Source organism: Narcine bancroftii, chromosome 13 (genome assembly GCF_036971445.1).
Source record: "Narcine bancroftii isolate sNarBan1 chromosome 13, sNarBan1.hap1, whole genome shotgun sequence".
NCBI classification, from domain to species: domain Eukaryota; kingdom Metazoa; phylum Chordata; class Chondrichthyes; order Torpediniformes; family Narcinidae; genus Narcine; species Narcine bancroftii.
The window spans coordinates 2,262,567-2,285,324 of NC_091481.1; the positions used below are offsets into that span (position 1 = coordinate 2,262,567).

Genomic DNA, 22,758 nt, shown 5'->3' on the forward strand with positions numbered 1-22,758 from the left:
ATATATACTCCAGACTGGGTCCATGGGTAAACTGCAGTACGGAACTGGTACGAACCAGCGGGTAGTTGGGTACAAAACCAGTCAGAAAACGGGGACCTGAAGTATGTGCGCTTGCTGGTAGTCCCTGAAAACCAGGACACGGAGCCCCAAGGGGCTAAAGAGATGCAGAAGTGCCAAGTGAACACAACAAGAGAAGGAGATCATTGTAAATTGGCACCATAGCAGTACAGTATTACATTTTAACAGCCCAGATAGGGATTCCGGATGCTAGGTCTCCAAGAAACTTTGTCCAAAGCATCAATTGATGTTGCTTGGACAGAATGCATCTCAATCTTTTATATTGCAACACAACAAGGACTCAAACAAGGCAATAGAATATTAGAGAGTAACTGAGGGCCAAAAAGTGTGATTAAGTCAAAACCTTTTACTAAATGGATACCATTTATTAACCATGTCTATATAAAAAGTCAACTCCTGATTGCATTTTCTCCTTGCCCATCCCCCAAAGTATTATGTGACTTGTTCTGCCCTTTTTCAATAGAAAAACGGGTTCAATTACTGAAAGGCTAATTGAAGAGAATTGAAGACAGATGTTTACAATGTATGTAATATTAAACAAACAATTGTTGAGGCCAAGAAATGTTAAATTTTGATGCTTTTCTGAAGAACAAAATGTCATATACGAAGTACTTGCATGGTCACACACAATTTTCTTTATAATCGCCGACCCTTCCAGGTTCTCCAACTGAAGAATAATAATGTATTCCACTCAGAAGCGAGCAGATCAAAGAGCATTGTACTCGACACACTTAGACGGGTCTGTTGGAAAATGCTTTTGACAGATGGTCATCAATCTCTTCATCCCCTAGAAAAGGCGGAAGAAAAATATTCAATATAGTCTTAAACGAAAGAGCACAATAGGAGCAGGAGATGGCCCCTCAAACCTGCCATACTGTTCAGTCTCATCACAGCAGATCTACCACATCTCATCCCTTTTGTGCCAGATTCCAACAGTCCTCAAACCCCTTCTAATCAATCCATCTTTACTTTAGGGTGGCAGTGCTGCTACAGTACCAGCGCTCAGGACCGGGGTTTGAATCCCACGCTGTCTCGAAAGAGTTTGTACATTCTCCCAGTGTCTGCATGAGTTTCTTCCGAGCACTCAACTTTCCTCCCATTCTTCAAAACTTACTGGAGGTTGTAGGCCAACTGGGCAATAATTGGGCAAAAGTGCTTGTTACTGTGTTAGATGCCTACATTTAATATTTTAATTTAAAATGCCAACTCTTCTGATGGGCAAGCTTCCATTATCCAAAGATTCACTATCCTCTGTGAGAAGAAATGCCTATGCCCCTCTATTATGGCTCCTGGTTGGGGAATTTTCCACAAGTGGAAACATCTCAGCGTCCACCCATCAAGCTCTCTTAGTAGCTTCAAGAAGGCCACTTCTCATTCTGCTAAATTCCACGAAAACAGACACAACCAGTTTAACCTTTCATGATCCTTTCATCCCAGGGACTGGCCAGGTGAATCCCTTCCAGGCTGCCTCCACTGCTACTATAGTAAAAACACAATGCTGGAGAAACTCAGCAAGACACACAGTGTACTTTATGTAGCCTGATTCCAGATGCCTGCCTACATTTTGCTCATATCTTGATGAAGGGTTCAAGCCTGAAATATCTTTATCTTTGCTATATAAAGTATGCTGTGTGACCTGCTGAGTTTCTCTAGCATTGGGGTTTTACTTCAATCGTTGCATTGTGTCTGTAGACTTTCGTGTTTCACTCCAATGCTACTATATCCTTTTTTAGGAATTGGGACCAAACCACAGTGCAGTAGTCCACTTGGAGGCTCACCAACACCCTATACAATTGTAAAGCATACTCTTTTTAAACACCAATCTCTGCAATCAAGGCCAACGGTTCATTTTTACCCTACCTGCTCACCATATGATCTACGTATAGCTCTAACTTCCCTCATTTGCAGCCCCTCTCCATTTAGATAATAATCTGCCTCTTGATTCCTCTTAACAAAGTGCAAGACCTCACACCTTCTCACATTAACTTCCACCCACTCATTCAATCCCTCGATCATCCCTTCACAATGCCCTTACCACAACTTGCCTTTCCACAAATTTTCTGTGATTCACAAACCTAGGTACCCAAGTTTTATTTATCAAAAAAAGGAACTTGGAATTCTGTTATAACTATTATATTACATAATCACTTTACAATTTAGAATTCCAATACTTTTCAATTTTATTTTCTAACACTGGCAGACCTGGGAACAGGGTAGGATCATCAGACTTCATTAAATTCAGACATCCGGTGTTTCATTTCTCTCCACTTTTAGTCAGTGTTTTTTTGAACATCAGTTTATGTGCTTTATTAGCATGGAGCTTTTTAGAACGAATAACATCAAAAGCATAGCAGATTGAAATGGCACCATATCAGGTGCTTTTTGTGCAAATTAGAGACAAAATGGACTTGCGGATGTGTATAAAAATCGAACACATTTGTTACCTGGGGCAGCCTTGTAACTATTATAGAAGTTTACACTGGAACAATTTAGTGCTGTGTGATAAATACAACTTTAGGTGTTTGCTAGGAGTTCATTTAAGCCAGCATATGAACACTGTAAACTCATGTTCTTCAACAATCAGAAAAAAAGGCCGTACATGTTTCTTGTACCTGTTCTGAATGATTCTTCTCTCCAATGTTTTCCCATTTTGCACAAGCTATTCATTAATTAAGACAAATACTCAAAAATGAACTTCTATACATCTTCCCTTCTAAATTTAACAGGTTGCAAAACACTGAAATTCCAGGTTTATTATTTATCATTGTTGACAGAATATATTAACAGTTTTAAACAGCTAGTTGATTTCGCAACATATTTCTTGGCTGTGATTTTCAGTTTCCTGGCAAGTTGCAAGGTCACCAATGAACAGTCTCTGTTAAAGATCAAGACTGCGAATGGCAATCAGTCATAACTGGGCAGATTGAAACTTCTGTCTCTGATCCAAGGACCGGCATAAAGTTAATGGCAATTGTATTTTGAAAGTAGTAGAAGTACCTTATTTTAGCACTAAATCCACAACCATTTTATGACATGGATGCTGGAGATTCAGCCCTTCACATCCATGATGGCCAAAAAAGTCATGTGCCAGTGGTTCTCAACCTCTTTTCTCCCACAGATCACCTTAAGTACTTCTTTAATTACCAGTGAGAAGGGGAAGGGCCAGTGATCTAGAACCTTTCTGGACCACCAACAGGATTTTTAGTTTGTTTTTGTGGGAACATTTTGAAAATTTTTGTTGTATTTGTCATCAAATTTATAACCTTGTTTGATACATCGCTATTAATATTAGTCTTTGCCATGTCACTGCAGACTACCTGCATCACACCCATGGACCACCAGTTAAGAAAGAATGAACTAGCCTAATCACACTCCCCAGTTCTCGATCTCCAGCTCTACAGTCCTTCAGGTGCTGGTCGTAGAGTCATATCTTGAAGAAGGGCTCAAGTCCAAAAAGTTGGTTCTGTATCTTTATCTTTGCTATATAAAGTACACTGTTTGACCTGCCAAGTTTCTCCAGCCTCGTATTTTTACTATAGTCCAATTGGATGAAAACTGGAAGTTTCTGGGATGAAAGGGTCAAGAAAGGCTAAACTGGTTGTGTCTGTATTCCTTGGAGTTTAGCAGTTGTTGGCCCACCATGTCCATGCCAACAACTAGGTATGTCTGTGTGGGTACATCTTGAATGTGGGTAGGCCTGCTCTCTCCTTTCTTTCAAGCAGTGAATTCCAGACCCCTCACACTCTGGGTGAAAATTACTTTATTATCCTTCTTCTCCTTCTGCAATAACAACCTCGGTGCTCCTTGATTTCTGATATATCTGCTCTGGGTATGAGGCCACAGCTATTGACCAACTTACTTTTCATTGTTTTTGCTCATTAACTAATTCCATTCCAAAGTAATCTTGAACAAGCCCATTTCTTAAAACCACAAACCACCCCCCACCACCATTGTTGATGCCTTACTCGTTCCTCTAGATCATTTTTTGATCCTCTCTGATCATAAAGAATCAGAATTTATTGTCATGAACAGGTCACAAAATTTGTTGTTTTGCGGCAGCGTCACAGGGCAAACCTTGATATAAACCACTTTACAAATATAGTGCAAGAAAAAGTCAAAGTGAGGCAGTGTCTGTGGTTCATTGATCATTCAGGAATCTGATGGTAGCGGAAAAGAAGCCGTCCGTGTGCTGCTGAGCGCTCGTCTTCAGGCTCCTGTCCCTTTTCCCTGATGATAGCAGTGAAGAGGATTCCTTAAAACTCTGCCCCCTTCATCATCTCTCTGCTATGTTAAGTAATGGCAGTTAAGTCTAGGGGTCTGAGAATAATCAATTAGATTAATACAGCAGCATGGATATGGTGGCAGACCAGCGAGGGACTCCGAGGCTGAAAACTCACAGGCGGCAGGCCGTTGGTGACTTGAGGCGAGGCTGCTGGCGACTGCAGCCAAAATACTCGCACCAGGCTGCAGACTGCTGGAGATTGGCTGAAAGGCTACCAGTATTGGAAGCAGAATGCAAAAGGGTGCCGAGGACACTGAAGGTTTCTTGATCATGTCAGTGGTTCAAATCTGGAGCTCGGTTTGTTAATGGCTTGGACTGAAGGCTGTGTGACTGTGGGAGCGCTGGAGGAAAATCCACAGACTCTCAGAGACTCTGGTGGGTGGGGGGGGGGGGGGAGACTCTCTTTTGTTTCTCTTTCTCTGATTCTAAGGGGTGCTGGGCAGTTTCTGCTGATGGCAAATCTTTGTCTGCCTTACGGTAGGAAATTTTGGGTAATAAACTCTTTTTCTGCTTTATTACAAGACAATAAAAGAATCTTGAAAAGGCAATCAATAATTCTGCAGAGGCCGGTGTGCAGTGCAGCACACACAAAGTTCTAGAGAAACTCAGCAGGTTACATAGCAATATTGTGGAGCTCGTCGAAAGAACCAAAGACTTGTTGATCCAAACCAAGGCTTTTATTAGCAAAAGACAGGAGCTCTTCATGGGTGGCCGACCAGTCCGGAATGATTTGACCTGGCGAGGGACACAACCCTTTAAGGCCCAGACAGTAGGCGTGGCTTAGCTCTCAGCCAATCGCTGGAAGCACAGTCTAGATACTGTAACTATATACATTATATACATTGGTGATAGATCTGTACTATCACAAATATATAAAAGGCAGTTGATGTTTTGGACTTGAGCACTTCCCCCATTAGTGTACATAGTGGTGAGGGTGGGGCATCAGTGGGCCGAAAGGCCTGTTTCTCTGGTAGAGCTCTCTATTGTTCTATTGAATCTTTCCTCTGTTCCAATGAAAACAATGGCAAAGGGGTGATATTGAAACGTTACTCAGCACATTAGAATCACACCCACATACTAGTACTAAAGGAAGTTGGTGCAGAGGTCCCTGTGGACATAGAAATCCTTGAACTGAAGTCAGCCCACATTTTCTCTCCTCCAGTATAATTGTTAGTGGCGGAGTTAACTATCAAAAAACTGTGGCACAACCGGTTTTGCTGCTGCCACATCACTCCAGCAACCTAGGAACAATCCTGACCTCAAGTGCTGCCAAATTTCAAATTCCTGCGTGCCAACATCTCTGAAGATCTGTCCTGGGGCCATCATGTTGATGCAATCGAGAAGAAGGATTGTCAATGACTATACTTCGATAGGAGTTTGAGGAGATTCGGTTTGTTACCAAAGACTCTTGCAAATTTTGACAATGTTCTCATTGGTTGCATTACTGTCTGGTACGGAGGCACAGGGCAGGTAGAAGCTTAGAGAGAGTTGTGAACTCAGCCAGTGCCATTACGGACATCAGTCTTCACTCCATTAAAGACATCTATAAGAAAGCAGCCTCCATCATCCAGGACCCTCACCACCCAGGACTTGCCTTCTTCTCATTGCTACCATCAAGGAAGTGGTACAAGAGCCTGAAGATGAGCACCTAATGGTACAAAAACAGCTTCTTCCCCTCTGCCATCAGATTTCTGATGGGCAATGAACCACAGATGCTGCCTCACTTTTTTCTCTTTTGCACTAAATTTATTTTTAAATACACTGCTTATAATTTATACCAATTTTTGCATCTGCAATGCACTGCCGTCGCAAAAATACAAACTCGTGACACATATTCCTGACAATAAACCTGATTCTGTCTGTGTGTAGTTTGCACGTTCTCTCTGTGAACTGCATGGGTTTCCCCCGGGGGGACTCCAGTTTCTTCCCACATCCCAGAGACATGCAAGTAGGTGGGTCAATTGCCCACACTTTGAGGGTGAGCATAGAATCCCGAGGGGTGGAGGGGAGTGGTTGGGAATGGGGGGAGAATTAAAAAAAGGATTAGTATCAATGGGTACTTGAGGGTTGGTGTACACAATTTGCCAAAAGATCCATTTCCATGCTGTACAACTCAATGACAACAAATCAGATACTTAAAAATTCCCAATTCCTTTCAAAGGTCAGCAAGGATCTCCAAATTGAGAGTTTTGAAACAAACCTGAATGTATTTCCGCTGTGTTTCATCGTTTAACACATGTGCCACGTGTTTGGAAAAGATCTTTTCTCGACCTGTACGTGCGTGAATACCGACCATGGTGACCCCAATAGGCCAGGGAGCATTTCCAATGGCCATCTGAAGGTAAGCATCATTCGCCTGCAGGAAATATAGAACAATTTGGATAAAATTGTATCACCAAAATGAGCAGTAAAATTTCCACGATTAAGTAAACTCAACAAAGGCACTTATGTATACAGCAAGTGGTCTGGTGACCGTACACTAATTCAGTTCAACAGTAACAATTAGACCATAAAACCACATGACATAAGAGCAGAAATAGGCTATTCAGCCCATCGAATCTTCCCTGCCATTTCATCATGAGCTGATCCATTTTCCCACTCAGCTCCACTACCCTCTCCCAGAGAGTAGTGAATCTATGGAATTCTCTATCCAAGGGAACAGTAGAGCCTGTCTTCTTGCGTGTATTTAAGACAAAGATTTTGAAGAATATGGGAATTGAGATTTATGGAGAAAGGAGGGTATGTGCAGTTGAATCTACGTCCAGATCAGCGCTGATCTTACTAAATGGCGGAGCAGGCTCGACAGGCCGGTTGGCCGACTCCTGTTTCTATTCTTTAAGTTCTTATCTTCACTTAAGATCCCCTCTAGAGACTGTAAAGATTAACCTGCCTTTAAATTAAAAAAAGAAATCTATATTTTATTTGACTGAAGATGATTTTGTTAGTATAAAAACAATGTATTCCACAAGGCTAAAAACTAACAAAAAAACATTCATCTATCAAAATTAATTTTAAGTTATAAAAACAACAAAAAAAGTAAAATATGTTTAATAATTGTTTAAATATACCTTAACATACTCTCTCTGTAACATGAATTTGATAATATCAGTTATAGATTCTTTAATGTCCTGTGGCAAAGTCTGGGGAACAAAGAAAAAGAAATATACTCTCATTTCACATTATTTCCAAAAGATTATATTTCTTGAAATCACAACAAATTTTATGTCAGCACTAACCATGACTGACTTGCCCTGTCTATCCTATGTCAAAAATATATCAAGGTCAGTAATCAGAGAAAATAATACATTCATTAAGAATGTCACAATCAGCTTTCTCGTGCTCTGCAACGGTACAAGCAGAGTTCAGGGGGCTAAGGATAAGGTCCCCTAGAATCATTTATTTCTGGTATAGTCAGGATCAAAGAACCTTAAAGAGTTCAATTAAATCCTTTAAGCAGAAACACTCTGATCTCCAATTCTGCAGAATTCTCAGACCACATACCCACTATTGAAAACACTTGGCAGTGAAACTGATAAAAGGTCGTTGAACCAAGCTGTTAAACATTTCTCACTCCAAAAATGTTATTACCACCATTCCCTGCTTTTATTTTGATTTAAGACCATAAGACATAGGAGCAGAAATAGGCCATTCATCCCATCGAGTCTGCCCCATCATTCAATCATGAGCTGTTCTATTACCCCACTCAGCCCCACTGCTGGTCTTCTCCCCATAACCTTTGATGCCCTGGCCAATCAAGAACCTATCAATTTCTGCCTTAAATACACCCAATGACCCGGCCTCCACAACTTCCTGTGGCTACAAATTTACTACCCTCTAGCTCAAGAAATTCTCTGTTCTAAGCGGACACCCTGCAATCATGAAGTTGTACCCTCTTGTCTTAGCGCTCCCTCCATGCGAAACAACCTTTTTTACATCTACAATAGGCTATTTTTGAGAATCTCCATTCCTGTTGAGTTAAATTAACCACTTGATTCCAGTCAACTTTATGAATCCTTGCTACTAACTGAAGCACTGAGGTGACTCCAGCAGCTTCAGGCTTCTTACCTTCTTCCGAAGTTTCCTGAAGAGAGGCTTTAAGTAGGATTCTGTCTGCTTGTGAGTTGCCCCGGCCAATTTACCTTGGACACTGCACTTTAAATAATCCTCTCTAGCATTTAGATCTTTTGCCCAAACTCCCAGAAGAAACTGAAAGAGAGAAAGTAGAAGTAGATTCAAGTACTTCATAAAAGAAATTAGAGTAAAATAATGCTTAATTTTTCAAAAAACAGCGGAAAAAAAAAAATGTGCATGTTTAGTATTGGTATTCCAAAGTCAGGTTCACCAGAAACTCTGACTTGTCATTAGCACCGATACAATGGCAAACCCCAGTGTTGTAATTTTTTTTATTGTGTATTGATTGTACAGACAGGACATTTAAAATTTTACATTTAGACAGAGACATACAGCATGGTAATTGTCCCTTTCAGTCCACAAGCCTGGACCGCCCAATTACACCCAAATGACTTACAACCCTGGTACATTTTGAAGGGTGGGAGTAAACCAGAGCACCTGGAGGAAACCCACGCAGACATAGGGAGAACGTACAAACTCCTTACAGACCTCAACGGTTTCAAACCCAAGCCGCTGGCACTGTAACAGCATCTTCTTGCACATTACACTTCTAACTGTGCCGCCAGATAGGAAGAATGTCTGATTATTGAATACAAAAGCAGCTACTTTTTGGAGAACTGACTGAGGGCGAGTGGTGACATGGTGGACAGGAGATTCTTGGAACATCATAGAGAAGTTGAACCATGACATGCACCATTGGGAACAGCAAGCATTGGATCATCCTCTTTGGTGTACTACATCCTCTTTGGTGTACCGCATAAAAGGCAGCGCTCATTCACAGGAGGTCACCTGTGTGGAAGGAACTGTTCAGACCAGGTTGGTCAGAACAGCCATCTTCTTGCACATTACACTTCTAGATGCTACGGTCTTACTCAACAAGTGACAAATAATGAGAAGTTGTTTTTTTTAATTACACCAAGAAACACAAGGTTGCTTACAAGATGACGATTTAGGAAACCCCAAAACATGTAACAGCTACACATTAAGATACTGTATCTTAAAGGTTGTGTTTCATATAAATTAATTTATGAGCTCAGCACCAAGTCTGTGCTGAAAGATATGCCTGGAAAATGACATCATTGGTTAATTAGTTTTTTTTTCTTTGGCTTGGCTTCACGGACGAAGATTTATGGAGGGGGTAAAAGTCCACGTCAGCTGCAGGCTCGATTGTGGCTGACAAGTCCGATGCGGGACAGACAGACACGGTTGCAGCGGTTGCAGGGGAAAATTGGTTGGTTGGGGTTGGGTGTTGGGTTTTTCCTCCTTTGTCTTTTGTCAGTGAGGTGGGCTCTGCGGTCTTCTTCAAAGGAGGTTGCTGCCCGCCGAACTGTGAGGCGCCAAGATGCACGGTTTGAGGCGATATCAGCACACTGGCGGTGGTCAATGTGGCAGGCACCAAGAGATTTCTTTAGGCAGTCCTTGTACCTCTTCTTTGGTGCACCTCTGTCATGGTGGCCAGTGGAGAGCTCGCCATATAACACGATCTTGGGAAGGCGATGGTCCTCCATTCTGGAGACGTGAACCAACAAGGTCGGGTCAGATACAGCAATGAGCTCTCTGAACCCTTCTCCATTAACAATGGTGTGAAGCAAGGCTGTGTTCTCGCACCAACCCTCTTTTCAATCTTCTTCAGCATGATGCTGAACCAAGCCATGAAAGACCTCAACAATGAAGACGCTGTTTACATCCGGTAAAGCACGGATGGCAGTCTCTTCAATCTGAGGTGCCTGCAAGCTCACACCAAGACACAAGAGAAACTTGTCTGTGAACTACTCTTTGCAGACGATGCCGCTTTAGTTGCCCATTCAGAGCCAGCTCTTCAGCGCTTGACGTCCTGTTTTGCGGAAACTGCCAAAATGTTTGGCCTGGAAGTCAGCCTGAAGAAAACTGAGGTCCTCCATCAGCCAGCTCCCCACCATGACTACCAGCCCCCCCACATCTCCATCGCGCACACAAAACTCAAAACGGTCAACCAGTTTACCTATCTCGGCTGCACCATTTCATCAGATGCAAGGATCGACAATGAGATAGACAACAGACTCGCCAAGGCAAATAGCGCCTTTGGAAGATTACACAAGAGAGTCTGGAAAAACAACCAACTGAAAAACCTCACAAAGATTAGCGTATACAGAGCCGTTGTCATACCCACACTCCTGTTCGGCTCCGAATCATGGGTCCTCTACCGGCACCACCTACGGCTCCTAGAACGCTTCCACCAGCGTTGTCTCCGCTCCATCCTCAAAATTCATTGGAGCGACTTCATCCCGGTTAATTAGTAAACCACTGGAATTAGCGGAACATGCAGCACAGAAAAGAACCATTTCGGACCTTCTCCTCCATGTGAATCCCTTTTGCTTGCATTAAACACATCTCGCTCTCTGCCCTTCCTATCCAAGTACCTGCACAGACACCTTTTAAACATAGTTATCTGGAACTAGCTGCTAGACGAGGTGGTGGAGGCAGATAGATTTACAATCTCCCCACGTGAAAAATTGTACCCTCCCAGATCTTTAAATTTCACGTTCACCTGGATGGATTTGTCACCTCTGTCATTAGCTGATCTATGGCTTGTTATCCTTAGGTAGCCATCTTCATCTTTTAAGAACACCAATTTATATATAACAAAGGTTCCAGCATCAATCCTTTCTGTGTACCACTTGTTATAGACTTCGAGAGAAACGCCCATCCACCACGATCCTCTACGTGAGGTCAGTTTGCCTCATCTCAGATCCCTTGTGCCTCAACCTTCTGAGCCAGAAAACCATGCAGGAGGTTTTTAAAGAGCCTTGATAAAAGTCCACTCTTGGGAAAATACAACTGAATCATGTGAGAGCGGGCTAACTAATATAGTTCTTGGGAGAGTAAAAATCACATTGTTCAAAGGTCTAATTTTCAGCCACAGGATTGGAACTAAGAAACAGGTGATCAGCTTTGGTTGTTGGAAGGACAGTGCAAAACAAGAGGCATTATCAGCTTCAACCTGGCCCTGCTACCTGGACCTGGGAACAGAACCTAGTTGAGCAAGGCAAAAATTAGCTTAAATATAGAACCTATTGAAATCAAAGCGTTTATCACAAAACGTTGGACAAGATTGCTGATGAGGATATTGAAAAGCAAATATTATTCCCATTCTTGGGGAGCATTATGCCATTAGTTGGGTGAAAGCAAGATCTGATTAAGTGTGTTCACTGTTGTCAGTAAAATGAAACAATAAGGGAGATTGGTCTTGGTAAGACTGATTGGAAATACTGGAAGAGTGCACTTAAGAATGTGTGAAAGAAAATTTCGACTCAAGGCTATATCATCATTCATTCTATAAATTAGAATACTGGAGCAGATTTCTAATCAATATTTTGCACGAAAGGAAATTATAGCGTCAGATTCTCGATGGCACAGAGAGCACAGACTCCTGGTTGTAATTTTTTGATCAACTCCACAATAGTGATTGCATAATTAGATTACGGGCAGTAAAATCACACCAAGAAACAGATGTCTGCTTATAAGGTCACCACATCTGAAGTCGAAGGTAACCCTGAAACTTGTAACATGATCTATGCGATTGACTTAAAGTAAAACAGCTGACATATTATTGTGAAGGTCCTTGCAGATCACTCTGGACTTCTCCACACGGTAAGAAGACACTTTCATCCCAGCAACCTGCTGGAGCAGTATTCCTCAACGTGTGATGCACAAACTGGTAATCAGTGGGCTGTTAAAGATGACCTGCAACTGCTCAGCAAGGCCAAACGCCGCTGATATAATATGTACAAGATAATGACAACAACAAAAATTCTCAAAAAATATTCCCACTAAAACAAACCAAAATCCAGTCAGTGGTTGAGCTCAGACATCCATGTGCATTCACATTCAGCACCCCCCTCCCCCAAAATTGTGGCCCATGGCTTTATGGTAGGTGGTTGGCAGTAAAGGAATACACAAGTGGATCTGTAGGTGGTAAAAGAAAGTTGAGAACCACTGATCAGCAAATGATCTAACTCACTAGGCAAAACATCCCATCAGTGTACTATTAATGGATGCAATCTTACCCTGAGCACTTTGGTTATAATGTCCATGTCTTTATGGTCATCTCCCTGACCCAAGGACTCACCCAAGGCCTGCATTGAAAAAACAAACCATTAGCTCTTATATGTTAAAGTACTGGAAATTAACCACTTAACAGCAGCTAAATCAAATGGCAAACAACTTATTCAAAGTTGCTGAAATTGTTTTCCAAATGTTGTTTTCAGGTCAGAGTCAATAGTTGACCTCAGTAACACTTTCCTGAACTCAATGATCTCAAGTTCAAAAATGTATTGATCTCTGTCAAACAGTATTAGAAATAGAAAATACTGGGAACATTCAAATTCAAGCTTTTTGCCACGTGTTCAGAGGTTCAGATTTCAGATTTATTGTCAGAGGACATACATGACATCACGTACAACCCTGAGATTCTTTTTCCTGCGGGCCAGGCAAAATTACCCCTTACTGGTAGTGCAAACAAAACTGTACACAGCGAATACATGCAACCAAATAAAGAAATGTGAATAGTTAATCAATATAAACAAACCATGAAAAAGTTTGTTTTGCGTGTTATCCAGCAAGTCAATCCATATGTGAGTACAGCAAATAAAATACAGTACAAAGTGCAGAGATAGATCAGCGCAAGGGCATCATTTTATTCATGAGGATCATTCAGGAGTCTGATATCGGCAAAAGAAACTATCCTTGATCTGGTGGTGTAAGATTCACACTTTTGAATCTTCCACCCAACAGAAGGAGGGAAGAGTGTGGCAAGATGAAAAAGTAAACTAGGCCATGAACATGAAGACATAGCAGCAAACTGGTATTTGCAATAAATGCTGGCCTTGTCCACAATACTCATCATCTCTCAAACAAGTTTAAAAGGAAGCTATTCTTAGTAAAACGGTATTAGACGATAAAACCAATGATTAGATAGATTAAAACATTGATCTTTTGTTTAGAACACCCATTCTTCATGGGGCTCCAGCACATTTAAGTAAAAGCTTTTCACCCTCATGGAACATAAATATATAAAAACCATGTGGGTAAGAGAGAAATATCCAAAAAACTAAAACTTGTCTGCTTCACGGGAAGAACAGTACTAGTGGGGGCTATTGATGAAAAAGGTTGAGAATGGCTGGTTTAGAGAACCCTAAGGAGTAAGGAGTAAGGTAGAAATGAATGCAGTTCTTACCTCCAGTTCCTCTATTGTGGTGTTTTCTTCATGAACTTTCAGGTCATTTTGCTCCTCCTCTTCACCTTGCTCCTGTCCAGCCACAATCTCATTTAAATACTGCTGGTCTATCTTATCCATAGCTGCTTTCAAGTCATTTCGCAAACCCTGAAGAAATAAAGAAACAAATTATTTGAGTTTTCTCAGAACTATGCCTCCTGATCAGAAAGATCCTGCTCAATGGTTGAACCTATTGTATTTTGGAAATATTTGCTTGTCTTCTAATGTTTAAAAATAGTTTCATTCAGATTAAAAATCACCTGCTTGCTGTGTATAGTGTTGTACAGCACAGAAACAGGCCCTTGACCCTTTCTCACCTACCACTGCACCAACCTCAAGTGCTCAATTTCTGTCACCTACAACATGATCCCATCACCAGACACATTTTCCCCTCTCCTCCTTCCGCAGGGACCACTCCCTCTGTGACTCCCTCATCCACTTATCCCTTCCCACTAATCACCCTTTTGGTACCTTCCCCTGTGATCGCCTCCTCCCCTTTCCCTTCCTCCACCATTTTATTCAAACTCCTGCCTGCTTTTTGTTCAGAACTTGATAAAGGGCTCAAGCCGGAAATGTTGGATCTGTATCTTTATCTTTGCTGTGTAAAGAACGCTGTGTGACTTGCTGAGTTTCTCCAGCATTTTGTGCAATCTACAATCACAGCATCCAAACATTTTGCTGTTTAACTCCTTTACCCATACTAATCTACCCCTTTCCTATCCAAGTACCAGTCTAAATGCCCTTTAAAAGCTGTAACTGATGCACACTCAACAGCACAAAAACAGCTGGAGTAGCACAGTTGGCACAACACCTTTACAGCCCCAACGATCAGGAATCCTGGGCTATCTGTAAGGAGCTTGTACGTTCTTCCCATGTTTGAGTGGGTTCTCCCCAAGGGTTCTAGTTCCCTCCCACCGTTTGGAAAGTACCATGGGTGTAGGTTAATTGAAAGTAAATTGGGTGGGCTGGACTTGTGGGCTGAAATGGCCTGTTACTGTGCTGTACGTCTACATTTTTTAAAAAAATTAAACTTCCTCGCTTCTGCCATCAGAGTTCTGAATGGGCAATGAACCGCAGACACTACCTCTCCTTTTGCACAACTTTTTTTTTAAATAGTGTATTTACGGAAATGAAATTTATCGCAATTTTTCACCTGTATTGAACAATAATGCTGCCACAAAACAAATTTCACGACACTTGGTCATGACAATAAAGTCTGATTCGAATTGGATTGCTTCCATCACCTTCTCTGACAACTCATCTCATTTCAAATAACCAAGTTGAGAGATGTGATTAGAGGTATTCAAAGACTCAGTAGTTGCAAAGAGACAGAAACAATCCCCACTAGACTACAGGGGTTATAGTTAAAGTAATTACCCCCTCCATAAATCTTCGTCCGCGAAGCCAAGCCAAAGAAAGAAGAATTTTAAAAAGGTCCAGAGGTGACAAGAGAAGCAGCTTTTTTATTTGGTCATGAAGAAGTGAAATGAACTGCCTGTAAGTGCAGCAGATAGGGATTCAATTGCATTTTTTCAAAGTGCAATTAAATAAGTAAAGGAAAGTAAAATCATTTGCAGGGATTTGGGAAAATAGATTGATTGGAGATTGTTTTAAGAGCTGACAAACTCTCTGGAAAGGCCGCTGCCTCATCAGATGAGCTCACAGTACCATTTTCCAGGCAGTAAGTTCAATTCTAACAATCTGACAATATAAATAGAAAAATATTAATCCAGAGGGCTGACATTTTCACTTCTTTCCTTTTTTTCTGGAAATCCCCAGCCAAGTCCTTGATCAATGGTGTGCGACCGACTATTCATCGCCTGATATAATTTCAGCTCTTCACTCAGAGCTGAAAGACAAAGACCCCCACCAGATGAAATACATGCACTTTTTAAATTGATACCAGTCAACAGTGCAATAACATTACCCATATTTTAACAAGTTGTGGGACTCATCAGTTTTTATTTCTTTGCTTGTCCCTGGTACAATTTCAGAATGTCCATTTTAAAAGAGGGAGTACAGTAAAATCCATGGTATCCGGCATCTACTAGGATTGGTAAATGCCAGAGAAGTGTATTTTCCAGTTGCTTGAGGTTGCACATTGCGCGATTGGCAAACTAACAGCAAGGAGCGCCAATTTTAAACTTCCATATGTATTACCTATTTATTTTCTGCAATTTTTTTTGCAGGTTGCTTGAATTCTGGATAACAGGGTTCACTGTACTCAGATTTGTACAGTTTCTTCCTGCTTTTTCATATTTCATGTGGTTCAATTACTGAACAATGCAAATCAAGGGAAGGTTAAAAATGCAAAAGGGAGAGAAGCAGTATTGAAAAATGAAAGTAAAAAGCAAGAAGGCAATGAAACCTGGAACACAAGTAAAATGCAACAAGCAAAAACAAACCATTTCTCTGAATTACTTTGAATAGAAATTACTGTACATCAATAACAAACTCCTGCTGGAGTTCCTCCCGTGCTTTGTCTTCATTAATAACAGACAAGGCAATTAGACTGCCCCTTTAACCTGCTAATTATTCAGATCACGTGCTTTTTGGTTGAGTCTGTGGATACAGGTGAGTCTCAGGAGCTGTGCTTTGTTCCAGGATAGCTTACATAGAAGCGGAGCAGGAACCTTGGTGATTGTTTGGAATCTATTGATACAGACAGACCCAGCAGCAAATTAAAATGGAGGCTCAAGTGGAGTGGCCCAGAGTGGGAGTGGAGGTTTAGAGGGTTTGGCTCATGAGGCTTTGGGGAGCAGTGGCTGAGGACGTGCTACAAGCAAGGTCAGGTAAGAACTTTTCATAATAACCTAGAGTAGGCAGTGTGGATGGCAGCTCGAGCAGTGGTATGCACCAATTGCAGCATGTGCCTAATCTGGGACAGCACAAGTGTCCCTGATGACAACACTGGCAAAAAGTGCATCCAGCTTCAGCTCCTTGGAGACCATGTTAGGGAAGTGGAGCTGGATGATCTCCAGATAATTCAGGAGGCAGAGAGAGTGACAGAGAGGAGCTATAGGGAGACAGTCACACCAAAGAGACAGATAACTGATAACTGTTAGGAGAGGGAAGGGAATAGGCACTCAGCGCAAGGCACCTCTGTGGCTGATCTCTCAACAATGTATACTGTTTTGGATAATTTGTGGGGGGGGGGGGGGGGGGGGGAGTGTACCAGGGACAAGCCATAGAGATCAGGTCAGAAGGGAAGGGGGTGAAGAGGACAGCTGTAATGATAGGAGATTCAATGGTTAGAGGAACAGATAGTTAGGAGACATCTCAGATCAAGTCCACAGCATTCTCAAGCAGGAGGGTGGGCAGCCAGATGCCGTGGTCCTCATTGGTACCAATGACATAGATGGGAGTAGGGATGAGATGCTCAACAGTGAATATAGGGAGTTAGGAAGGAAACTAAGAAGCAAGATGGTACCTCAAGGATGGTAATCTGTTAGCTGTAGCAAAAAAATGTATTATGTCAACCTGGAAATCAGAAGATAGCCTGAGAATACAGCAATGGTACATAGAAATGAATAAATGTATTCCATTGGAAAAAATAACATATAATTTAAGATATAACATCACAGTATTCGAACAAATTTGGGAACCGTACATGGAACACAACAGAGAGGGCCTACCGTGACAGAAAGAGAAGAAGACGAAATGAACTGACCCAATGCGTAAAAGTAGATTACACAATTTTCTTTGTGTGATGACGTTGTTTAATGAGTTTAATGTATCATGTATGTTGAACGTTGAGTGGGTGGGGAGGGGGGTGGGAAGAAGGGAGGGAAGGGAGGGGGGGAAAAAGGGGAGAAAATGACACTGTGTATATTCAAGAGGGAAATATTTATGGGTATTTTGGTCAATATGGTTCATAGTGTGAAAAATTTTTAAAAATTTAAAAAAAGGATGGTAATCTCTGATAGGCAAGAATAACAAATTATGGCAGATGAACTTGTGGCTGAAGAGTTGGTCTTGAGGGCAGGAGTTCAGATTTGTGGCTCATGGGATCTCTTCTGAGGAAGATATTTTTCTTTGGCTTGGCTTCGCGGACGAAGATTTATGGAGGGGGTAAAAGTCCACGTCAGCTGCAGGCTCGTTTGTGGCTGACAAGTCCGATGCGGGACAGGCAGACACGGTTGCAGCGGCTGCAGGGGAAAATTGGTTGGTTGGGGTTGGGTGTTGGGTTTTTCCTCCTTTGCCTTTTGTCAGTGAGGTGGGCTCTGCGGTCTTCTTCAAAGGAGGTTGCTGCCCGCCAAACTGTGAGGCGCCAAGATGCACGGTTTGAGGCGTTATCAGCCCACTGGCGGTGGTCAATGTGGCAGGCACCAAGAGATTTCTTTAGGCAGTCCTTGTACCTTTTCTTTGGTGCACCTCTGTCACGGTGGCCAGTGGAGAGCTCGCCATATAACACGATCTTGGGAAGGCGATGGTCCTCCATTCTGGAGACGTGACCCATCCAGCGCAGCTGGATCTTCAGCAGCGTGGACTCGATGCTGTCGACCTTTGCCATCTCGAGTACTTCGACGTTAGGGATGAAAGCGCTCCAATGGATGTTGAGGATGGAGCGGAGACAACGCTGGTGGAAGTGTTCTAGGAGCCGTAGGTGATGCCGGTAGAGGACCCATGATTCGGAGCCGAACAGGAGTGTGGGTATGACAACGGCACAAAAAAGATGGGCGGCACCTGAACTGGAGCGGGATCAATATCCTGGCAGGCAGGTTTTCTGGAGCTATTGGGGAGGGTTTAAACTAGTTTGGCAGGGGGATGGGATCCAGAATGAGAGGGTAGTGAATAGTGCAGAAGACACACGAGAAAATGCACTGCGTAGTGAGATTGTGAGGGGAGGATAGACAGTAAGGAGGGAAAAATTGAAAGCATAAGACTAAGGATTTAATTTGTGGTCTTTAAAAATAAAATTTAAAAGTATGATGAACACAGCACTGAAGGTCTTGTATTTAAATGCCCGCAGTGTAAGAAATAAGGTTGATGATCTTGCAGCACAGCTGACAGTTGACAGATACGATGTTGTAGGCATCAGTGAGTTGTGGCTGAAAGAAGACCAGACTGGGAACTGAACACCCAAGGTTACACAGTGTATAAGTAGGACAAGCAGGTAAACAGTGGTTCCGTTGGTCAAAAATAGAATCAAATCTTTGGAAAGAAGAGGCATTGGATCGGAAGATAGAACCCTTGTGGACACTTCTTGCTGGTGTAGTCATCAGGGACACTTGTGCTTTCCCAAATCCTGCAGTTGGAGCATTCCGCTGCCATCCCCACGGCCTTCTCTGGGCTATTATCAAAAGATCTATACTTTGTGAGGTGTCTGAGGAGATTCGGCATCTCATCGAAGACTCTTGTAAACTTCCACAGGGGTACCGTAGAGAGCATTCTGGCTGGTTGCATCACTGCCTGGTAGGGAGGCGCCAACTCTCAGGACAAGAATAAACTCCAGAGGGTTGTTAACTTGGCCTGCAACATCACAGGCACCAGACCTCACTCCATCGAGGACATCTACATGAGGCGGTCCCTTAAAAAAGCAGCCTCTATCCTCAAAGACCCCCACCACCCAGGCCATGCCCTCTTCACTCTGCTACCGTTGGGGAAAAGGTCCAGGAACCTAAAGACGGGCCCTCAGTGGCACAAAGACAGCTTCTTCCCCAACGCCATCAGATTCCTGAATGATCAATGAGCCAAGGTCACGGCCTCACTTTTCATGCAGTATTATGGTTATTATATTTTTATTTTTATAGTAAAGTCGTAAGATGGTTATAATATATATGTTTGCGCTATGATGCACTGTATTTCATGACTTGTTCGTGACAATAAATCCTGATTCTGATCTTACGTGACCTTGCCTGTTGCAGGTCCTTAAAAATTAAGAGACTGTAATCTTAAAAACTAAGAAATTCTAAGGCTCAAAAGACTCTGACAGGTGTTGTATACAGACCTCCACACAGTAGCCAGGATGTGACGTGTAAATTACACTTGGAAATAGAAGATGCATGCAAAAAGGGCAACATTAAAATAGTCGTGGGGGATTTCAATATGCAGGTTGATTGAGAAAACCAAGTTAGTGCTCGATCCTATGAGAAGGAATTCATAGAACATCTGTTTAAAATAGACAGAAGTGGTGAATCTGTGGAATTCATTACCGCGGACAGCCGTGGAACCCGTCATTGGGGATATTTGAGGCGCAAGTGGATACGTCAGGAAGAGGGAAACAAGGGTTACTGGGAGGAGGCAGAAGAATGGGTTGAAAAGGAAAATGAATCAAACATGATGGAATGGCGGGGCAGCCTCAATGGGTTGAATGGCCTAATTCTGCTCCTTTGTCTTGTGGTCTTTTAGGAGAGCAAGAAACAGGAGTGGAGAAGACCATCTGCTTCTGTGAGCCTGAACTGCCATTCATAAAGGTCATGGGTGATCTTCAACCTTAGTACCACATCTCTACCCTATACCAACTCTCTCAAATTATTTGCTATCCACCTATCCAGAATTCTGTTGAAAACTCAATAACTGAGTGTTCACATCCCTTCAGGGTAGAGAGATTACTACCCTCCAAGTAAAGAAACTTCTCCACATCTCAACTCTAAATACTCATCCCTTATTGAACATGACCACTAGCTTCTTCCCACAGGCAGCGAGAATGCTGAACAACCAAAGGAATCTCTCACACTAACTATCTGAGACTCTCATATTTATTTATTTTTATAGATATAATACTTGTCCTGTGCATGTATTATTTGTCTATATGTGTGTTAAGTCTGGTTGTGTGTCTGCATGCTTTTGCACCAAGGACCGGAGAACGCGGTTTCGCTAGGTTGTATTACCCCCTCCATAAATCTTCGTCCGCGAAGCCAAGCCAAAGAAAAGACATGTACAATCAGATGACAATAAACTTGACTTGAATTGGGGACCGATTCTAGAGAGATCTGTTCAGCCCTGCTAGAATTTTGTAAACTTCCATTGAGAATACAAGGCAGGTTGACACGACATCTCTTCAAATGCTAAAACCTATCGGTCCTGGGACTAACCTTATGAATCAACACCACTATGCCTAGCACATCCTTTTTCCACAATAAAATAACTGTGCAGAATATTCCACTTCCGTGGTTGATGCAGCTCTGGTAGTTTTGGTTAGACCACATTTGGAGTAATGTGTTGTCTCCTGGTTGTCCCATTACAGGAAGGATATGCAGTACGGAAGAGATTTACCAGTGTGTTGCCTGGATTGGAGACTATTAGCTCGAGAACATTAGACAAACATGGATATTTTAAATTTTAGACATACAACACGGTAACAGGCCGCTTCAGCCCACAAGCTCATGTCACCCAATTGATCTACAACCCTGGTATGTTTGGAACAGTGGGAGGAAACTGGAGCCCTCGGGGAAAACCCACGCAGACACAGGGAGAACGTACAAACTCCCTATATACAGTACGGGATTTGAATCCTGGTCCCAATCACTGGCGCTGTAACAGCGTTGCACTAACCACTTTGATAACCATGCCATCCTCTGGAAAATTGGATCCTGAGGGGAGATCAGGTGGCTAGGTTAAAATAATTGACTTTATTAGATTAATTCTCCCTTATCAATTCCACATTTTACTACATTCAATCAGTACAGCAGCATCATGTTCGAGCTTCCAGAAGTGGAGAATAATCAAGATGTCGTTCACAGAAAAACTCCAAACGTTATTTTAAAACATTACCTTGTTAATTTCAGGAGTTAGGATTTCTATTTTTCGGAGACGTTGAAAAGCTTCATAGTCAGTTTCAGCAAATAATCGAATTGGTTCCCCTCGCTCTCGTAGCCTTCTAATTACCTTGGAAGGAAAAAAACATTAAACTTTTTATTGGAAATCCACAGTGATAATTACCATATAGACTCATAAAATCAGCAAATTTTTTGGACCACTTTTTCAGGCAGAGAGGGGTCCACTTTTACATGGATCAAATTTTGACCTTGAAAGTACCTGAATCGTTCAGGCGGCAGGAGCTCGGATGGCTGGGACCAGGTGTTAAGTTCATATTCGGGACGTCAGGAGCGCAGATCAGTGGGTGGCTGAGGTGTTGGGAGTTCAGATGGGTGAGCAGCCATGGTGAGGGTCTACCGATGGGGTGTCAGGAGTTCGGGGGGGGGGGTGACCTGGGCATCAGGTGCTCTGGTGAGGAGGCAGCTGGGGCGAGGGTCTGCTTTCGGGGCATTTGTGCTCCAGTGGGCAAGCAGTCAGGGCATGGGGAGGTCTGGTTGATGGGCGGCCAGGACAAAGACACTTGATTTTTAGGTAAAAGCAGGGGGAGTGAAAAATCTGTTTTACAGAAATAAAGAAACTTATGGCAACTCCAACTATTCACTGGATTAAAACCAAACACAAAAGCTGCAGCTTTCAATGTTTGCCTTGGGGTAAAGCAACCTCCTGTTTGAAATGGGCATCTGTGTCCAGTTTTCCTTTCCCTTCAGCGAACTAAGCCGAAATAACTAAGGCAGCACCATTCCTCTGCAGCATCTTTTAAATAAATTTGGCAGGGTACAACAGCACCATCTACTGCAATACTGTCCCAAAAACTTTTACAGCTACTTTCAAAACCCACCCCTCTAAAGATATGAAACTTTAACACAGGAAAGAAAAAGACCAAATTATTCATAATGTCTATCTTGTATTACAGAGCATATGGTACAAAGTACTCCTGAAGTGCCTGCATTGAAGCAATATTACGTTTTTAAATGATATTTACAGCATGGTAGAAGCCAATTCTGGCCATTTAAATCCATGCCACCCAATTACATTCACATTAACCTACAAGTCCATATGTTTTTGAAGGCTGGGAGGAAACAAGAGAACTTGGAATAAGCCCACTCAGACATGGGAAGAATGTACAAACTCTTTATAGTCAGCATCGGATTCAAACCCAGCTTGCTCCTGCTGTAACAGCATCATACTAATGTGCTGCCCTTCTACAACCAGCCATGTGATTAATGACCAGTCTATTCATTTTAGTGAAAGA

At 42.4% G+C, this 22,758-nt stretch overlaps 1 protein-coding gene across 2 annotated transcripts in view; it reads right to left on the reverse strand.

Moving 5' to 3' along the window:
• Positions 1–422: 422 nt before the first annotated feature.
• prpf18 (PRP18 pre-mRNA processing factor 18 homolog (yeast)) overlaps positions 423–22,758 on the reverse strand; it is a 104,400-nt gene continuing 82,064 nt past the window's right edge. The window contains exons 5-11 of one of the 2 annotated variants that reach the window (XM_069907584.1): positions 21,462–21,575; positions 13,707–13,853; positions 12,538–12,606; positions 8,426–8,566; positions 7,429–7,500; positions 6,561–6,716; positions 423–865 (exon numbers count right to left, since the gene is read on the reverse strand). In XM_069907584.1, the coding sequence (XP_069763685.1) occupies positions 785–865; positions 6,561–6,716; positions 7,429–7,500; positions 8,426–8,566; positions 12,538–12,606; positions 13,707–13,853; positions 21,462–21,575 (780 nt within the window). In that variant the 3' untranslated portion in view covers positions 423–784. The remainder of the gene's footprint in view (positions 866–6,560; positions 6,717–7,428; positions 7,501–8,425; positions 8,567–12,537; positions 12,607–13,706; positions 13,854–21,461; positions 21,576–22,758) is intronic. The other variant, XM_069907586.1, reaches the window with a different exon arrangement.